The sequence below is a fragment of the Rhamphochromis sp. 'chilingali' genome (assembly GCF_963969265.1).
Source record: "Rhamphochromis sp. 'chilingali' genome assembly, chromosome: 7".
Taxonomy (NCBI): Eukaryota; Metazoa; Chordata; class Actinopteri; order Cichliformes; family Cichlidae; genus Rhamphochromis; species Rhamphochromis sp. 'chilingali'.
This window is the reverse complement of record NC_137934.1, coordinates 9,882,536-9,903,372: the sequence shown is the minus strand read 5'-3', so window position 1 is coordinate 9,903,372 and position 20,837 is coordinate 9,882,536. Positions and strand designations below refer to the sequence as shown.

Below are 20,837 nucleotides of genomic sequence, written 5' to 3'. Positions count from 1 at the left end.
TTGCTGTGTCCAGGGTGGTTTTGTAGATGTAGACGGAACCGTTGTCACTGAGCTTTAATTGCTTTGTGGGTTATTGTTAATTAGATTTTAAAAAATGTAACCACCGCCTGAAATCACGTGGGGCTTTGATAGATTTCCCAGTGAATCCCTAAAGGAATTTTGCTCTCAAATATAGTCTGAATAAGATCACCATTTCTCTGAAAAAATGGTTTGACAGGGTTTTCTTACCTCTGAGTTTTAACTCTCTCTCTCCTCTATATTTAACGCACCATCTCCTTCTTCTCATTTCTGACCTGTTTCATAAGGCAGAATATTGAGAACTGAATGATGTGCAAAAGCTGTGCACGTACCCCCTGCAGTTTTGACCTTAAAATCCTTGTCCGGGAGGGCTGATGTTGATTGGCACTCAACCTCCCAACTCCTCCCCCTTTTAGCTGTACCGCAGTGCAGCTCGTGCTGGCAGGCAAGGTTACCGCTGCTTCACCGAGAGGGCTGACAAATGAACATAGAAGGCAAACATCTGAGTATTTCCTCCCACTAGCACTTGCCCCATCTTGCACAATTTATTAGCGAATGATGGAGCGGACCATTTACTGTGGTGCTAATCTTCCTTTGTTTACTGTCTGCAGTTTTCTCATAGGGAAATGAAAGCTTAGGGAATACATAGCAGACTGTGGTCATTTGTCATTCTGTAATGCAAAGCTATAGTGAGTCATATAAATATTGTATGAGCTGTAATATTCTGATATGTTCTTAAATAAATGAGGGAGACAACGAGTAGTAGATTTGATATATTTCTGGTGACAACTCAAACTAGTTTTCTTTTCTTTTTGTACATAACAGTTTAAAAGTGGCCCAAACAATCTTATAAACTAATACTGGAAAATCAAAACTATGTCAGTGTGTGTTGTAATATATCTACCAAGCTACATGCACAATTTCTAACACAGCATAATGTAGAAACTACTATAGAACAATCTGCAAAGCAAATTCAAGGCATTTCTTTGTGACCAGTTTCTGACCGTACTCTAAAACACATTCATAAGAAGTTGGTCTCTCATTTTAGCTCTAAAATAACCACATATCAGCTCCATAAATTGGTATCAGAATTCTTTATGATGTACACCTTGCTAGTACCAGGTTGGAACCCCTTTTGCCTTCAGAGATGCCCGTGCAGGACAGCATGTGCAAATTGTAGCCTCAGTTTCCTATTCTTAGGTGACGGATGCGGCCTCCTGGTGCAGGTCGAAGCAGTCTATCCGTTCTCCTCAGACATCAACAAGGCATTTTCACATAGAGAACAGGTTAACAATCATTTGAGCCACGGTAATGAGTCTTTGAGCGCATTCTGTATTCTTTAATGTACAGCTTCATTTGGTTTGTCTTAAAAAAAGAACTTCTTCATTTTAAAGATTTCATTTGTCTTACAACATCGACTATTATAAACTGACAAGCTGCCGTTATAGAAAGGAGGGGGAAAAAAACCCATACAACATAAACAGAAAGAAATACTTCAAATTTCAATAGGTGTCTTATGATTAGTGTAATTTCTGCTATAAAAAACATTCTACATTCATCTGTCATTTTTATCATAAGGCACTATAACAATGATATGCTACACAAGGATTATTAACAACTAAAAGGTGCTTTAAAGGTCACAAAAAGTGTGGTACAGTTCTTCATGAATCAGCAGGTTTACCTCTTTTTAAATAAAACATCTCATTCATTTTGTGGTATCAGAAACATACATTTGAGAACATGAATCCAACTAATGCAAACATTAGGGCAAATAGCTGGAGAGAGATTTCCAAATATATAACAAACAACCAAAAAAAGTCTATCCTTTTTAAAAAAAAAGAGTTTCAGTGTTGTTTCCAATGTTTGGTTGTAGCATGACAAAAAACCCCAACAAAACAAAAACAACAGCAATAAAAAAAAAAAAACCAAACAGTCGCTACATACAGATGAGATGAGATTTATGAATCCACGGCTGAGTTTCATCAGGAGCTCAAAGCTCTTTTTGTCCTTGCATTGACGAAATCGTATTTCTTGAACCCCCGCTGTTGAAAAAGTGTAGGTTAGCGTGCTGTATTTCAGACGTTCAAAAAACATAATGTATGTCTTCTCGCTGCACCGAACTAAAAACTTAAATATCAAAAAGTTATTTAACGAACTGAATGATGCAAATGTGCAGTTTAGTGCTGTGGAATACTACAAATTTTGATATCGATCTGATACTAATAAATATAGGGGCAGTATTGCCGATATCAATACAGACAGCGATACTTTTAATCTATAATGGTGGCTTATATAAGAGAGAGCAGTGCGGCATGAGTTATGAGATGAGTCATGACCAATTTGCCAATTCTGAACACACTAAAAATACTACTTTTCTCAATAATTAGTTAATAGAAACATTTCAGCATGTTCAAGCTAGTGCATGTCTGACCTATATTTTTCACTTGGCTACGTACTTAACATAGAAACAAAGTATCAGTCCTGTCATGCTAGTATTGATCTGATACCAATATCAGCTTTGGTATCGATACTATGGATATTTAGATCAATCCTCTGAAAGACACAGCTGAATAATGTAACATGCAGCAATGTATCAATAACTAGCAGCTCAGTTCTTTGTTTAAATTAAACAACTTAAAGAGGAAAAGAAGCCATTTCAACCCTCTAAGCCTAAAACACATTTTTTAAGTGCTGAGACAGCAACTTAAAGTGCTCATAATGAAGTGTAAAGACATGAAGAAAATCATGTGCAACATGATATGATAGGATGCGATGTGTGCAGGAACTCACTTTCTTGAGGGTCTCATGGACTTCATTGTTTTTCCATATTTCGTGCAGCAGAAGGCACGCTGCCTTTTGCATACGACTGGGTCTGTAACGAGGAGAAGGAAAAGGTAAAAATAATACATGCTGTTTTTCTGAACCGTGAGTACTTTTACTTTTTATGCTTATGGTGAACTTTGGATTGACTCCAAAAGTGAAGCAATCCTCATAGATTCCTTTGCTAAAATTACACAATTTATATATTATATTATTGAATTATATTTTGGCCTCTGTACTTAACTTCCACCTTCATAACAACTAACCTTCACAACCATGCCTGTTTGGATTTTGTCAAGACTCTAAAATAAATCGAGGGGCAGCATTAATTGCTTCCTGTCTTCTTGGCATCACTTCAGACAAAATTGAATGTGCTTGTTGTGTGTGTGCCCCTTTTCCACGCTTTTTAAAAACTTCCAGTTGCATGAATTCTGGGCTTTACCTTTTCCCGCTAGTACGATTCTAGCATTTGTTAGTATGTTAATTAGGCATGTGGAATGTGGCATGCACCCATACAACCTACGAAAGCAGTTCCCTCATAACTTTGCGCTAGCCTGTTCATAACTTTGCATGGCTATAGCATTTATTCACATCAGTTTTTTAATTATTCACTTTTATCTGAAGTACCGAGACTCTGAAGAAGTTACTTTATGTTATTGCTACTTAAAGGAACTAAATACAATGGATTAGGTAAATAATGACATAAAAATAAACTAAACAAAATAATGGCACATATATCATTATCTTGCATTGAACATACAACTTCTCATGTCTTGTATCTGAGTGGTTTAGTAATGTAACTAACCCTTTGTCTGTCTTGCTGATGTTGATGATCTTTGGGATGCCGCGGTTTTCGATTATTGCGTCGGCATTCTTCGCATCACTCAGGCACAGGTAAGTCAGGATTTCACATAAAGAAATCGTCACCTCACTAGTCTGGTTGACGTCGGTGCTGTCAAAGGGCAGCATTTTCACCATCTCTGACAACACCTGGTTTGCTTTAGGAGTAAAACAAGTCATGTAAAAGAGCCGTTCAAAAGTGCGGTTTGTGGTCGTGGTGGAACGATAATGGGAAAAGCTTAGAGGAGACATCAAAAGTTACCAATGGCAGGACGAAGTTGATCGTAGCGTGAGATGTTTTTGATTAGAGATACAGCAGGTATCTTTAGATTACTACTTTCACCGTTTAAAATTTCCTTAATCTTCTCAAGACCATTTTCCCGCTGAACAATGATAACGGCGATGCCTCTGTTTATCTGCAGACCACAGAAAAAACATTTTAAATATGTCTTACATGTATGACTTTAAAATACATATACATGTAAATATAAATGTGCTAAACAATACTAATGCATAATGATCAGGTGGCCAAAACAAAAGCTGTTAAATCTGTTAAGCTGTCAAACAGTATTCCAGATTAATCTACCCTTCATTTGACTCATACATACATCTAATAAAGTGCCAGAGATACAGTAGACACACTTGCCTCTTTTCTGCTTACACATCGAACCTATAATTAGATTAAGAGCTGAAGTCCTTCCCATCTTACCTCGTGTTTTCCAGCTGTGATGTTCTGCAGAGCACCAATGGCAGCCTCCTTGATGGTGTCATTTGTACTGCAGGCCATCAGTGATATGTACATCCGCACAGTGATCGTGTCCCACAGCCACTCTATGCCATGGGGGTTGGGGTTGGGCTCGGGCTCCAGCAGGGGGTGCTGATGCACTGCATACTGAGAAGAAGGAGTTTACGAGACAGACTCCAGGTATGTGGGTCCAGTCGGTTCAAATTTACAACAAGAGGTGGCTAACCGTGTTAGCAATTGATTTTATTCAGTATGGACATCTAAAGACTGGTGGTGCATCCATTTTTCCACATTTTCATATTGGAAGTTTAACTTCCTGGCAACAGTTTTAGTGCAAAAGACATACTTATACAGCTTTAGGAAACCAAATCCACGCATCCAGATTTCATTCTTGTAGGAGGCAGAATAACAATCACTGTTAGAGCATCATATTGAAGCCCATAGTTTTCAAAAACTATGCAGTCAGTAGTTACAACTTCTCATTACAGCAAATACCTAACCAACCAGTCACATGGCAGCAACCCTGTATATTTAGGCATATAGACATAGTTTAAATGATGTGCTGAAGTTCAAATTGAGCTTAGGAATGAAAAAATAGATGATTTAAATGTCTTTGAATGAGCACAGTTGTAGCTGCCAAACTGGGCTGGTCTGACTACTTCAGCAATTACTGATCTTCTAGGATTTTCCCACACAACCATGGTTTACAGAGAATGGACCAAAATAGAAAAAAAATATCCAGTGAGCGGCAGTTCTCGAGGCTAAAATGCCTTGTTGAGCCAGGACTTGTTGATCTCAGAGGAGAATGGACAGACTGCTTCCAGCTGATGGAAAGGCAAAAGTAATTTTTTTTTGTAAATTTTAAATAACCGCTCATTACATCTTAGGGTGCAGAAGAGCATCTCTGAAAACGCAGCATGTTGAATCTGTTGGCTGCAGAAGCCCACACTCCTGTCAGATAGGAACAGGAAACTAAAACTACATTTCACATAGGCTCATTAAGATTGGACAACAAAAGCCTGGAATAATGTTGTCTGGTCTGATGAGTCTGAATTCAACTCAGATTATAGTGTAAGAAATTGGCGCAAGAAACATCTACACTCTCTTGTATAAAAGGTTCAGGCTGCTGGTGGTGAATGTTTCCTGACACACCTCAGATCTCTTAGTAACAACTGAGCATTTTTTAAATGCCAACATAGACAAAAGGTTAAAGAGGCTTAGTGTTATTTAAGATAACACTAAGTGTTTCCTTAAATAAGGACCAGACACATGTTTTGATTTAGTAATTTTTTATCTGATGAGCAGCCATTAACCCAGTTATTTCCACATTAATGTAGGATTCAGAGCACATAAAAGCTGCCTGAGAGTTCAGAGGTCTTATAAAGACTTCTATAACTGTGTAACTGCTACTCATAAGCTGGACCTTGTATGGCATTTTTACTCTGACTTATTTTGTTTTTGCTTTGTTCTGATGTTAAATGTGATTTTGTACCACTAACAGCATGTCTTCGTGGCCAGGTTTCCCTTGGAAAAGAGATGTTAATCTCAAGGGACTTCCTAACTAAATAAAGGCTCATTAAAAAATGTCAGCAAATATCAACAAGAATTTAACTGATAGCTCAGGATGTGTGTGTTTTAAGCCGCTTTAGCTTGTCTACCAGATGTAAAATTGCAATCCACCTCCTCACCACTTCCCCCTTTAATGCTGCATTTGACTTCATTAATGTCATGTCCATTGTCACTGATGACTGCTTTGTTGCTACACACATGCAACTGCACGGAGGTGTCAGACCAGAACCGTAGCATCAAATAAAATTACTGCAGATGGAAAAAACAATCATCTTTTGAGAATTGTGCTTCTGATTGTCATGCTATGTAGAGCTATGGCTAACTTACATAGATAATAGCATAACAGCAGCAACACTGGCGCACCTGGTAAAGCAGTAATGTATAATGCATGATTTGTTTGGATGTTTCTCACCACCAATATAATACAAGAGAAAGCTAAATGAGCATGTTCTAGTAAAGATGATTAAAGATGTTCTCTCACACTCGGATATTAAACCATAAGAACGTCTTTTGTGTTGTCAGGGTCCATTAATGTGTAAAGAGATTACCTCTGTGATCTTTGCACTGCGATAAGAAAAACAGCCCAAAGTCTTTGGCTGCGAATCCAAGTCTTGGCGAGACTCTGTGAGAACCTGGTCGTTTTTCTTCAGAAGCTCTGACTCAATCTGATAAGACAGGTTGTGCAGGATACAGACGCAGTTCTCCGTGCTCTTCAGAGTAGATTGAGATGTAGATGAAGAAAGAAAGTAAAAATTGTCTGGCAAACAATTTAATAACATATGGGGACACAACAGAAACATAGAAGGGAATTCTAAGAATTCAGGCAAAGTTTACATCTGTTTGAAAGTTGTGGAGCTGAAGTCCTTCCCAAGAGAGCATCCGGCAGTGACAGGAAGTACCGGCCATGAAGATAGAAGACAACGTTCCTTTAAACTGTGTTAAAAGTCATTGTGGTTTTGATTTGACGTGTGTATACATTCTGTCTGTGACGTATGAAGGGGCGTCGTTAATTCAAACCCTGATGCTATAAAAATCTGTGTATGCTTTGATTAAGTCGAAGATTAATTCCTGTCTGCATACAGAATGGTCTTCCCACGCGTGTATTCATTAAAATCAATTGTTTGACCAAGATCATCTGGACCTGGTTGTTTGTACTCTCCTTCCTCAATTATGTGAACCTTAACAAAGTACAAGTAAAAATCATTTGTGAACATGTAACAAAAGTGTTGTAAATCAAAGCAGTTTGCCGTGACGCAGACACAGTGAGGACAAATGTTTTCACTTCACCTTGTCATCCATCTTACGGTTAGCTACGGTTCCCCGGATGTAGTAGATCAAAGAATCGATGAGATTGTCACAATTCCTCATTGCTTCCCTGACATATCGGCCTGCGGAACTCAGATTTCTAGAAACAAAAATGTGCCAATTAGATAAGCCCATTTTAATAAAGTCAAAAGTGCTATAAAATATTTTTCTGTCATCTACACAGTTGTGCAAATTAATGGTTGCACTATTTTGGACATCTTTCCGATGCCCGTGGCAATCACAGAAAAATTATATCACAGACTAGTAAGACTAGCCTGTTCTTATGCAGCCCAACAACAGAGGGAAATAAATATGAAAATTAACATTCAGAATCCCCACAAGAGGCTCTTTGTGCAGCCATGGGGAACTCCCTTATTTCATCCACTGGGTGCTCAAAAGGCTTTAGAACATGATAAGGAGAACTCGATAACACTGGGTCAGAGAGGACTGAATGATTTCAGTTCAGCAAAGCCGGGGAAAGAGAGAACTCGATGAATAATTGAGTCTTTCACTCTTTTCATCTGGCTATAGTTGCCAGGGGAGCAGTGGCTCTTATATCTCCTGCTTTGCAAACAGAGAGATGATGTGTGTCTAAATAAGTCCAAAGCAGAAGTACGAGGCATAATCTCAGACCCCAGTAGATAAACTGTGGTTTGACATAATCACATGATAGTAAAGAAACTGTATAAAAATGGATGGTAGTTACTCTCTTGCTTATTATAATTTTAGTGACTAGGCAGTTCCAGACACTTTCACAGAGCTGCTAGATGAACCCCAGATGTTTCTTAAATCAACCATCATATGGTTCTTCTGCCCTTTGCACGCTCCTTCAAATTCTTGTACTGTTCACCTTTCTCCATCGGGGTCTCTACACATACCCCTCTAATCTACACCAATGAGAAAATTGACAATAGCATTAGTTCAGGTAGACCAGAGAGCCAAGCCTAGTGTCCTATCCTGGTAGATCAGCAGTCTACTTTGTCTGATGGATCAGCTGATACTCTTTGTTTAGGTTGCTTTTGCATCTTCAGTCATTTCCATCCCACATTGTAAACAAACAGTAAAAAACAGAAAATGTGCTGGTAATTTTCTGCTAATGCATTACCTATTTTGCTTGTTTGTTTCGCACAGAAATTAATTTTCATATATGGTGAAATGGAAAAAACACTGCATAATGGAAAAAACCACAACAACCTCTTCCAACCACCAGTTTCTGACTTAGTCACTGTCATCTTAGTTGTCACTGATACCCAGGGTCAGTGCCAAAGCTTATAGAGCAGATGGAGAAATAACTTTTATCTGAAGACATTTGGCTCAGTTTACTTTTAGATTTCATGAAGATTGAAGCCAAAAGTACATTGATACTGTTAAATGAGCACAGGTACCCTTGCACTCACATATGCTATATACAAAAGACAATATATATATATATATATATATATATATATATATATATATATATATATATATATATATATATATATATGCAATAGCTTACTGGCAATGTGAGAGTTTAGCCAGATCCAAAAAAAAGCTGGAAAGCATTTTAAAAACACAATGTAACTATGGGCAGATCTAACAAACACAAGCCCCTGGGGTTACTAAACAATACTACACCAGGTTTTCCATTTATGCCGATCCATCTGGAGGCCCCAGATCAAATCTATGTCACACAGTACATAGACTGGTTTCGGTCATTATGCAAATGGAGGAGTTTAAATTACATCGTATATATAAGATTGGGGAAACCTGCAGTCAGCTGAGATTGAAGAAGTCACTTGGATGAGTGACAAAACGTTTCTCCCACAAAACGCTTCGTCCAGATGAACAGAATCGACTTTTGGAGGGTCACACAGTATAAATCCCTGGAGTTTGAGGATGTAGGTGATAAATTCAGAAGCAGAAGAACTTTTTGTCCTTCAGAAATTAAATGCTATGATCCCAAACAATATCTTCTGATCTGCTGAAATCTTCGACCTCTTCTGTTTATAATCAGCAGATTAAGTGACACCTACAGTAGTTTTTGGTTTATCCCAATGAAAAACATCCCAGCAAGTACAGTTTTTTCGCAGCTAACAAAAGAGAACCTACCGCAGGCAGCCGGTGGCATTGATGAAAGTTTCATCATCCACTAGCAGTTCATCTTTCGGATTCTCGCCTTCAAAAATGCCAGAACTGGGAACAAGAACGGAGCGGCTGAGAGTGGATAAGGCATGATGTGGAAAAGCCTCCTTCAACATGTCATGAGAGGAGAGGTTCCACAAAAGACCTGTGGGAGAGATTGAGATTTAGTTTTTTGCAAGGAGATAAATCACAAAAATATAAATAAGCTAGTGCTGCATTGCATATATGAGTCTCAGAGCATGATTTCATATGTATCAAAGGCAATGTTTATTTAAAGCGAGCAAAACCAGTTTTGACGAGAGCTTGAAATTTGCAAACCTAATCAGATTAAAATTAGGACATGTAGTGTGTTTAAACACAAACTAACCCGTAAGATGCCGCCTGGTCTCCTTATCGCGGCTGCTATTCAGTACAGTAGGAATCAAAGACAAGCCTGCGTTTTCCTTAACATTAAGCTTATTTCTATCGTTCTCATAAACAGCATTACGCAGCGCCCCGGCAGTGGCACGCTGCACTTCTTCGCTGTCATTGTTAAGTAGAAACATGAGCTTCTCAATCCCGTTCACATGGCAAATCTGGAGAAAATAGAGAAAGCAAGAATGGACCAACGATTGACGAATTCATGTATCAGGATTTATAATCGCTCTGCATCCTTAACACATAAAATACCTGTGATTAAACATACCTTGCCTCTAGCAATGGCACTCTTGAAACATTGATTTTGTATGAAACTGGTTGCACAGATCAGTTTTTCCTCTTCATTCTGGGTCAAAAGCTGCACAGCCTTCTCCATTGTCATCCTCGGAGACTTGCTTACTGACATCCTGTGTGAAAATCCACAAATGTTTCAAAATGTAGATTATCAATACAGGATCATATTGAAATAATGAATGTACAGAACAAAGGTCTTACAGTTTTGTGACATTCTGCACGTGCATCTGCTTAATGGGTAACTGCGTTGCTGCCCGCCTGCCAGCATCCGTCTCCACACTGCTGACAGAGGGCGGGTATGAGTTCACTCTAAGGGATTTATAGTGGCCCCTTTCCCTCTTCTGTTTTAGCCCGAACATGCTATCCTTAGGCTGGATAGAACTAAACACGGTGTCACCATTTCTTCTCTGCATTTTTTCTGTGAAAGTTGGTTTCACAGTACTTTGTCTGTAAGTCCACTTAGAACCATATTCTCCATTTTTCCGAAATGCAGCATTTGCAGGTACAGATTGCAATCCTAAGGTCTGTCTAAACGTCCTTTGCTGGACGTTCCCTCGTGCAGGTGTGTATGCACATCTCTGTGTGCTATGAGGTAAATCTGAAAAAACATGGTGGTGAAAGGAAGCTGACTTTGCCAAGTGAGTGCCAACTTTGGGTGAATGACTTGATACAGAGGGGGTGGGCATCCCAGAATAAGTACTGCATTTAAAGTGCCTATGAGGTTGCTCTGGGCTTGACTGAGGGGACACTTCCAGCCTCCTGGATGGTTTGCGGTCATGGTCGCCAGAGAAGGAGTGACTGGAGAAGGACGATCTATTTACCTGTGAGAAGGAAAAACAAAAACAGCTTTAATGCACTGGCCTGGTTACCCTGCTCTTTCACTGTATGGGACTTTGTACTTCCATTTATATACTTGGATGTCATTATAGTCAGAAATACACAGCACAGCAACTACTTGTGCAAAAGGTCATTATGATGTCTTGGTAACCCCACCCCAATGCTTTATCACTGTGCACGAGTGAACAGAACAAACTTCAGCACAAAGAAATACTGATGCGGTTTAAAATATATGACTTATTCCTTTAATGCGTTATTGTCAGAAACAGCTCCATATAAGATAAGATAACTCTTTATTGTCATTGCACTAAAAAAGAGTTATCTTATCTTATCTTATATGGAGCTGTTTCTGACAATAACGCATTAAAGGAATAAGTCATATATTTTAAACCGCATCAGTATTTCTTTGTGCTGAAGTTTGTTCTGTTCACTCGTGCACAGTGATAAAGCATTGGGGTGGGGTTACCAAGACATCATAATGACCTTTTGCACAAGTAGTTGCTGTGCTGTGTATTTCTGACTATAATGACATCCAAGTATATAAATGGAAGTACAAAGTCCCATACAGTGAAAGAGCAGGGTAACCAGGCCAGTGCACACAAGACTCACAAACTAGTACAAGTATAATCGAGACTTTACATTCAGAGTTCAGCTAGAAACTTACAGATCTGAAACAGAAATTTTAAAATTCCTCCACAAATCATGCCGTCCATCTGTGACATGACAATCAAACAATTCAACTGGTCTTCTTTTGCTAGTTTCCAAGTCTTTTTAATACCCTGAGCCATAATGCGGTTTATGTGACAAGTAATATGTTTTGATGTGCAGTTAATTAAACTAATAGTCTGTTCAGGAAGTCTGTGCTCCAGTTCTGGTGAGTAAAATGCTAATATTTTATTTGCATGACACTTAGCATTGGTGTGTAACGTAGCACTTGCTCTTGTTCAAATACACTCACTTTTGGCTCCAACAACCAAAGATGCCGATGGCTGTAACGCTTAATGCTTGTCAACAACTGGGCACGTCCATGTTTTTATACATAATCTATCCTTTTACCCTTCTTTTACTTTCTAAGGCAAAAAGAGCTTTTTATTTTTTCAGTATTAAATTGCTTTTTTTTCCCCTTCAAGCATCCACGCACATAAAGTAAACACTGTTGCATAACAGATAAGATACGAAAAGAATACAATGATTTATTATTCAACAGACTTGGGTTCTGTGAGCATGCATAAAGCAGCAGCAGGATACCACAGAGAACCATTTGCCTGTATTCAAATTATGGAGTACAATATTTAAAGTGCAGTACAGTATGAGGCCACAAGTTCAAGTAGTTTGTCCTTTTATAATCATTCTGTACAGGGACGACTAAAGCAAGCATGCTGAGCTGAATGCGCTTAATATCTGTGGAGGAATCTGCATACTTCAGATCTGTATTAGCTCTAAAAAAACAGAAGCGAGATGAATATTCTAGTGATCGATTAGGATGACAAATGTCCCCAAAATGTTTGGGTGCATGTGGCGGTGCATAAGAATAAATAAAGGAGAGTCTTACCTTCGTGTTCGTTAAAAGTCCATCTGCATCATTTAAGCTCGCTGTTTCATATTTCTGTGAACAGACACCACCTGAAACAAGTCAAAGAGGTTTGGTTAGTCCGTATGATAATTCCCGCCATGCCTGTTAGTGTTCTCATATCTGGATCGTGATTCCGACTCTGGTTTCCTCAGCTTTGAAAGGACAGTGCACACTCACGGTGCACAGCAGACATCTGTGCAACCTGCAAAATAAATGGCATCTAATTTAAAAAGAAGATGGAAGAGAGATGGCAAAGCAGTGAGATTAAATGGATCGGACATTAAATGCTATCTGTTAAATAATGTTTCATGACACATTAGGCACATTTGTATTATGTATCATTGAAAAAGTCCTTGAACTCTGAGCAGGTGTAACATCTGGTTTCCAGTTGGTGACTATCACAGCAGTAGAGCATGATTCACTTATCATTATCAGTGACCACTTGTGCCCTGTGCATGGGATTATTGTGATTCTGGGAGAGAAAATTCCTAGACATATTATTACAATGCAGCAGATATGTCAGCAGTACAGTGTACATTTTAGGACATCGTCAGGTCTCAGGAAAAAAGTCGTAAGGTATCAGGAAAAAAGTCGGGTCTCAGGTCTCAGACATTGAGACCCGACGTTTTTCCTGAGAACTGAGACCTTGCATTTTTTTTGTCTGAGACCTGACAACTTTTTTCCTGAGAACTGAGACCTAACATTTTTTTGTCTGATACCTGGCGACTTTTTTTTCCCGAGAACTGAGACCTGACAACTTTTTTCCTGAGACCTGACGATGTCCTAAAATGTACACCGTACAGCAGACTTATTATAGGTTTGTATTTTCTAATTAGTTTGGTTTTTGTTTTTAATTTGGTTTAGTTCAAGTTGGGATGGATTTTCTTGTTTAGTTTAGTTTTTAATTGTTGGAAAATGTTTAGTTTTAGTTGGGTTTTTTCGTTAAGTATTATAAGGGAACATTTTAAAAGCAGTTGACTCTCAGTCTTCTAGACATTCGGAGTAATAGTAACTTTGAAATAATAATGTGAAAATTCTGAGCATATTTTAATGATGAATAAATGTGTGAATTTTACCTTCCACAATACTTAGTTAAAATGCACACACAGACACACACTTTTCATGTATTTTGAAAGTTGTTTTTTGGAGAGCTGGAATGTCAATGTGCCTGTCTCTAAATCACTTTGGATAAACTTCTGTTGTTTAAATATTTTCTAGTCTATAAATAAAATAAACAAGACAGCAGACACAAAACAGTTCAGAGATTTTCCTTTTTTAAAAAAACAAACAAACATGTAATCCATCCATCTTTTTCTTCTTATCAAATTCAGGGTTGTGGTGGTGCTCACCCTGAACCCATCACCAGGCTATCACAGGGCGCATACACAGAGACAACCATTCAGTCACATTAACGCCTGCAGCAAATTTAGAATTGCCTGTTAACCTAACATGAATGTCTTTGGACCGTGGGAACACCTAACACAGCCACAGGGAGAACACACAAACTCGAGAAGAAAGGACTCGGCCGGCCGGTGAATCCAAACCCAGGACCTTTTTGCAGTGAGTTGACAGTGCATTATAACAACGAAATATTTTAGGGAGAAGAAGTCACAAAATAAATAATGCAAATAATAAAAAGTCTTGTAATCCCCTTTAATAGCACTCTGCAATCTGTAAAGACTTGAGGGGAAGCCAGTAAAAAAATTCTTTCATTTTTATTTACAGGGTAGTGTTGACTCATGTGGTTAACCATCCGTCTAAACACACCTAACAAACCTTTTAATAGTCAGTGATGCTTCATAAATTCAACCAAACCTGTCCAGATACAGGCAATATTACTTTTAATTTTTTATAGTTGTCAAAATTGAATAGAAGACCTCTTTATTTTTGGCTACCAATACTTAATAAATAAGGTCATCAGTGGATGACATAGTAAAATTAGGTTCTGGCAGTTATCACTTTTAGGGAACTGCAGAAACCTGTTAGACAAGAGGATTAACTAGGAAGTGTGCATTCCACTTACAGAAATGTCTGTGTTTACACTAACTAGACTTCTAGTAAGCTCCCCTTAATGCAGAGCACAGCCTCAGGACAGACAAAGCAGGGTCTGGCAAAGGAAAGGGGTTTCATAGTTTACTTTAGGGGTTTCCAGCTTGGACCCTTTTGAAAGGGTAACATAGCCACCAGGGTGGGAAAGGAGGAAAAACTCTGTACTTCTATTATTATTATTCATATTAATATTGTTTGTGGTTATTATTATTCAGTAAAACAGTTGATAGTTCACTAATCTACCTGTACATGTCCCTGACATCCTAAAGTTTAAATATTAGATTTGGAAAGTGGGAGGAAGTTATTTTTGCTACCACTCTCATTCACTTCATTCATTAGTACTACTTCATTAGCTTGGCTTACAGTGCACCCGGTTTCTCCCAAATGCGTCAAAGTATGATGTTGATTCGTTTTCAAAATGAACATTACCATTTGACTGAGTCTTTTTAGACTTCCTGGACATTGTGAGCTGAACCTGCCGGTGAACCCGCTGATTCCGGTCCTCATCGGGCTGCGTTGAGGATCGCAGATCGGCCGGCAAAGCCAGGCTGGTGTCATCCAGCACAGAGGAGTCGTGCGCAGGTAACGCCGACTTAAAAAACGGATCGTCCATTGTGAACAACAAATGAGAGCAAAAGAAAAAAAAAAACTCGCCAAGAGTCGAGAGGTCAGTTTTTCCTTTTAACCATATAGATAGGGATCCTGGAATAATAGTCGACGCTGCTTTGTTTCTCCCACTTTCCCTCAGCTAGGTACAGCCAGGAGGGCGGGGCTAAAGGCGCACCTGAGGTGTCAGGTGTCACCACGAGGACACGTCAGGTAACAATGTGTGAATGTAGCTGTGTGCTTTAATTATTTACTATTTATTTCCCTGCAGACTTTTTTTTTTTTAAAGTTTAACGGCCGTTTTGAAATTGTGAACTAAATTACTCAACACCAATCAACATTTTTAAAGATTCAGCTAACACTACTTGGGAAAACTGATATATTTGTCCAGCAAAAGTTTTGCCTATGTACACCACCATGATGGATTTTAAATCAGTCGATCAAGATGTGATTAAATGACTTTCAGCTTGAACTCAAGAATAAATGTCTGCATTAACTGTGCAGGAAGTGCAGTCATTTTCTTCAGACGTTCGGGAGTAATTCGAGAGACTCAGGTCAAGTGCGTCATATTTGACACCCTTTTGGGTGAGTTTTATATCTCTACATCATCAGTGTGATAAATTGCACTCTAAATTGCAAGGTTCAATAAACACTTGAAATAGCTGAATAAGCTACAAACACTTTTTTTAAACAAAAAATTGGATTTTCTGGCCATTATTTCATGGTTCAGACTTCACAAGGATAATTTTAAATATGGAGCTTTTTTAAATAGTTGGATGAAAATCCTTTGTCATCAATAACTGCCTGAAGTCTAGAATCGATCAGATCAGGTGACCAGGCCATAGAAGAGCATCCTACTTCTTTGCCTTGGCACAAAATTCCTCCTGCTTCTTCCATCAGCAAACACTAGTGGCCCACTTCTACTTTCATCCATGTCAGTGCCATCACACTGCTTTCACCATGTTTGACAGATAAGGTGTTATGCTATACTTTTCTCTTATTCTTTTTTTCTCCAAGATGGAAAAAATCCTGTCACCATCCACTTTTATTAGCTGAAAGCGCATAATAATCCTAATGAAGGCCATCTTCTCATGCACAGACATCTCTTTGGGTAACTTATTTAAAAAGCTTTAGAACACAAATTCGGTTTTGTACTTTTGTTAAAACTCTTGAATCAAATCAAATCAAATCAAATCACTTTTTATTGTCACATCACATGTGCAGGCACACTGGCACAGCACATGCGAGTGAAATTCTTGTGTGCGAGCCCCACAAGCAACAGAGATGTGCAAACACAACAACACAAACGAGCAAATTAATTTTGACGTATTTTTTACTCCTCTGTGATAGTGTAGAGAGTCAAAAAACACAACAAAACTAACTGTTAGTACGGTGGGGACTTTGTCAGCAGATCTGTGTGATCTGCACTGCGCTGTTGGGTTCAAAGGAAACTGCTGATGGATACGAGGAACTGGGTCCAGCAGGTATGCCCTTCCAGACAAAGGAGCCGGCGTTTGATTTTCACAAGTTGTAAATTACGGCTACTAAAAAAACTTTTACAGCCTTGACTTTGATCAGTGAGAGCTCCGTCACAATCATAAAAAGCCTGAGATTTTATTCTGTGTGAGGCTGACTCGATTCTCAGAGACATTAGCCTGTATTCAGCTGTGTTAAACCTTATGGTAAAGCTGCACTCAAGGCTCAGGTACTTTGATAAAATGTGGATTTGCTGTACTCTCCAGACTGAGGGGCTCTGTAATAGTCACGCCATCGTGAAACTTTTGCTAAAGGTAATTTTTCAGCTCCTGTCACTGTGAAAACTGTCCTACTCTAGTATATCAGCTAGCAAACACACATACATACATATATAAACACAAACACTATGGCTTAATTTGACAAATAATTCTTACATATAAAAACATTTAAAAAACAGTATATGCTGCAATCAGTTAAATAAATCCTCAACAACTGTTGAAATAAGATTTTTCCTCTTTAATGCACTCTTCTCCAAAGGTCTTTCCTCTCCAATTCTTTAACCCACTTTCACATGAAACATTGCTGTGCATATTAAGATAAACAATAACAAATCTTTAGTTTGCCTTGTTTACAGTAAGACCAATCACAGATCAGCAAAGATCCGAGCATCCAACAGCATCTCAACAAGCGGAGGGAGATGTGACTGGGAGCTGTAGAACATCAGGATTAATGGATTCAAGTTGGGCTCACGTTCAGATTGTGGTCTGACTCAGTCGCATGTGTTCAACTTCAAAACGGCGCGAGGTAAAGAATCACCGCCTCATGAGAATCTGAACAATGTAGGGTGCAGTTTGGATTTAGAAAGAGATTTTTCACATTATAAAACAATCATATTCTGAAATAAAACAAAGATTTTAATCAAACAGTGTTTGAGATGTTTTTTTCCACCCTCTCGCTCTACGATATAGACGATTAAAACACTAACATCAAGTTCTTTTACCTCCCATAAGGATACAAACTGTTTTCCTTTAATTTCCTTAATGCAGAGCACAGCCTCAGGACAGACAAAGCAGGGTCTGGCAAAGGAAAGGGGTTTCATAGTTTACTTTAGGGGTTTCCAGCTTGGACCCTTTTGAAAGGGTAACATAGCCACCAGGGTGGGAAAGGAGGAAAAACTCTGTACTTCTATTATTATTATTCATATTAATATTGTTTGTGGTTATTATTATTCAGTAAAACAGTTGATAGTTCACTAATCTACCTGTACATGTCCCTGACATCCTAAAGTTTAAATATTAGATTTGGAAAGTGGGAGGAAGTTATTTTTGCTACCACTCTCATTCACTTCATTCATTAGTACTACTTCATTAGCTTGGCTTACAGTGCACCCGGTTTCTCCCAAATGCGTCAAAGTATGATGCTGATTCGTTTTCAAAATGAACATTACCATTTGACTGAGTCTTTTTAGACTTCCTGGACATTGTGAGCTGAACCTGCCGGTGAACCCGCTGATTCCGGTCCTCATCGGGCTGCGTTGAGGATCGCAGATCGGCCGGCAAAGCCAGGCTGGTGTCATCCAGCACCGAGGAGTCGTGCGCAGGTAACGCCGACTTAAAAAACGGATCGTCCATTGTGAACAACAAATGAGAGCAAAAGAAAAAAAAAAACTCGCCAAGAGTCGAGAGGTCAGTTTTTCCTTTTAACCATATAGATAGGGATCCTGGAATAATAGTCGACGCTGCTTTGTTTCTCCCACTTTCCCTCAGCTAGGTACAGCCAGGAGGGCGGGGCTAAAGGCGTACCTGAGGTGTCAGGTGTCACCACGAGGACACGTCAGGTAACAATGTGTGAATGTAGCTGTGTGCTTTAATTATTTACTATTTATTTCCCTGCAGACTTTTTTTTTTTTTAAAGTTTAACGGCCGTTTTGAAATTGTGAACTAAATTACTCAACACCAATCAACATTTTTAAAGATTCAGCTAACACTACTTGGGAAAACTGATATATTTGTCCAGCAAAAGTTTTGCCTATGTACACCACCATGATGGATTTTAAATCAGTCGATCAAGATGTGATTATATGACTTTCAGCTTGAACTCAAGAATAAATGTCTGCATTAACTGTGCAGGAAGTGCAGTCATTTTCTTCAGACGTTCGGGAGTAATTCGAGAGACTCAGGTCAAGTGCGTCATATTTGACACCCTTTTGGGTGAGTTTTATATCTCTACATCATCAGTGTGATAAATTGCACTCTAAATTGCAAGGTTCAATAAACACTTGAAATAGCTGAATAAGCTACAAACACTTTTTTTAAACAAAAAATTGGATTTTCTGGCCATTATTTCATGGTTCAGACTTCACAAGGATAATTTTAAATATGGAGCTTTTTTAAATAGTTGGATGAAAATCCTTTGTCATCAATAACTGCCTGAAGTCTAGAATCGATCAGATCAGGTGACCAGGCCATAGAAGAGCATCCTACTTCTTTGCCTTGGCACAAAATTCCTCCTGCTTCTTCCATCAGCAAACACTAGTGGCCCACTTCTACTTTCATCCATGTCAGTGCCATCACACTGCTTTCACCATGTTTGACAGATAAGGTGTTATGCTATACTTTTCTCTTATTCTTTTTTTCTCCAAGATGGAAAAAATCCTGTCACCATCCACTTTTATTAGCTGAAAGCGCATAATAATCCTAATGAAGGCCATCTTCTCATGCACAGACATCTCTTTGGGTAACTTATTTAAAAAGCTTTAGAACACAAATTCGGTTTTGTACTTTTGTTAAAACTCTTGAATTAATTTTGACGTATTTTTTACTCCTCTGTGATAGTGTAGAGAGTCAAAAAACACAACAAAACTGTTAGTATAGTGGGGACTTTGTCAGCAGATCTGTGTGATCTGCACTGCGCTGTTGTGTTCAAAGGAAACTGCTGATGGATACGAGGAACTGGGTCCAGCAGGTATGCCCTTCCAGACAAAGGAGCCGGCGTTTGATTTTCGCAAGTTGTAAATTACGACTACTAAAAAAACTTTTACAGCCTTGACTTTGATCAGTGAGAGCTCCGTCACAATCATAAAAAGCCTGAGATTTTATTCTGTGTGAGGCTGACTCGATTCTCAGAGACATTAGCCTGTATTCAGCTGTGTTAAACCTTATGGTAAAGCTGCACTCAAGGCTCAGGTACTTTGATAAAATGTGGATTTGCTGTACTCTCCAGACTGAGGGGCTCTGTAATAGTCACTCCATCGTGAAACTTTTGCTAAAGGTAATTTTTCAGCTCCTGTCACTGTGAAAACTGTCCTACTCTAGTATATCAGCTAGCAAACACACATACATACATATATAAACACAAACACTATGGCTTAATTTGACAAATAATTCTTACATATAAAAACATTTAAAAAACAGTATATGCTGCAATCAGTTAAATAAATCCTCAACAACTGTTGAAATAAGATTTTTCCTCTTTAATGCACTCTTCTCCAAAGGTCTTTCCTCTCCAATTCTTTAACCCACTTTCACATGAAACATTGCTGTGCATATTAAGATAAACAATAACAAATCTTTAGTTTGCCTTGTTTACAAGTAAGACCAATCACAGATCAGCAAAGATCCGAGCATCCAACAGCATCTCAACAAGCGGAGGGAGATGTGACTGGGAGCTGTAGAACATCAGGATTAATGGATTCAAGTTGGGCTCACGTTCAGATTGTGGTCTGACTCAGTCGCATGTGTTCAACTTCAAAACGGCGCGAGGTAAAGAATCACCGCCTCATGAGAATCTGAACAATGTAGGGTGCAGTTTGGATTTAGAAAGAGATTTTTCACATTATAAAACAATCATATTCTGAAATAAAACAAAGATTTTAATCAAACAGTGTTTGAGATGTTTTTTTCCACCCTCTCGCTCTACGATATAGACGATTAAAACACTAACATCAAGTTCTTTTACCTCCCATAAGGATACAAACTGTTTTCCTTTAATTTGGCACATATTTCTGTCCAGACACACATAGAAACAGGCCGAGACTGTACGCGAGCTGAACCGCTGTATTATTTTACGATACTGCAGATAAGGTTTTGTGAAAGAGCAGCATCTACTGGGAAGATAAAGTGAGACGTGGCATGAAATCTGAAGATATGACTGAACTCCTACAAA

General features: G+C 38.7%; 1 protein-coding gene across 1 annotated transcript; it reads right to left on the bottom strand.

The window, feature by feature from the left end:
- Nucleotides 1-788: 788 nt before the first annotated feature.
- Nucleotides 789-15,385, bottom strand: pkp2 (plakophilin 2). The gene is made up of 13 exons (XM_080887718.1): nucleotides 15,021-15,385; nucleotides 12,522-12,592; nucleotides 10,334-10,953; nucleotides 10,107-10,245; nucleotides 9,789-9,996; nucleotides 9,389-9,566; nucleotides 7,280-7,397; nucleotides 6,541-6,702; nucleotides 4,388-4,570; nucleotides 3,941-4,094; nucleotides 3,644-3,836; nucleotides 2,809-2,890; nucleotides 789-2,060 (listed from the first exon to the last, which is right to left on the bottom strand). The coding sequence occupies exons 1-13, from the start codon at nucleotides 15,202-15,204 to the stop codon at nucleotides 2,001-2,003; spliced, it is 2,352 nt and encodes a 783-aa protein (XP_080743844.1). The 5' UTR covers nucleotides 15,205-15,385; the 3' UTR covers nucleotides 789-2,000.
- Between the last annotated feature and the right edge of the window lie 5,452 nt (nucleotides 15,386-20,837).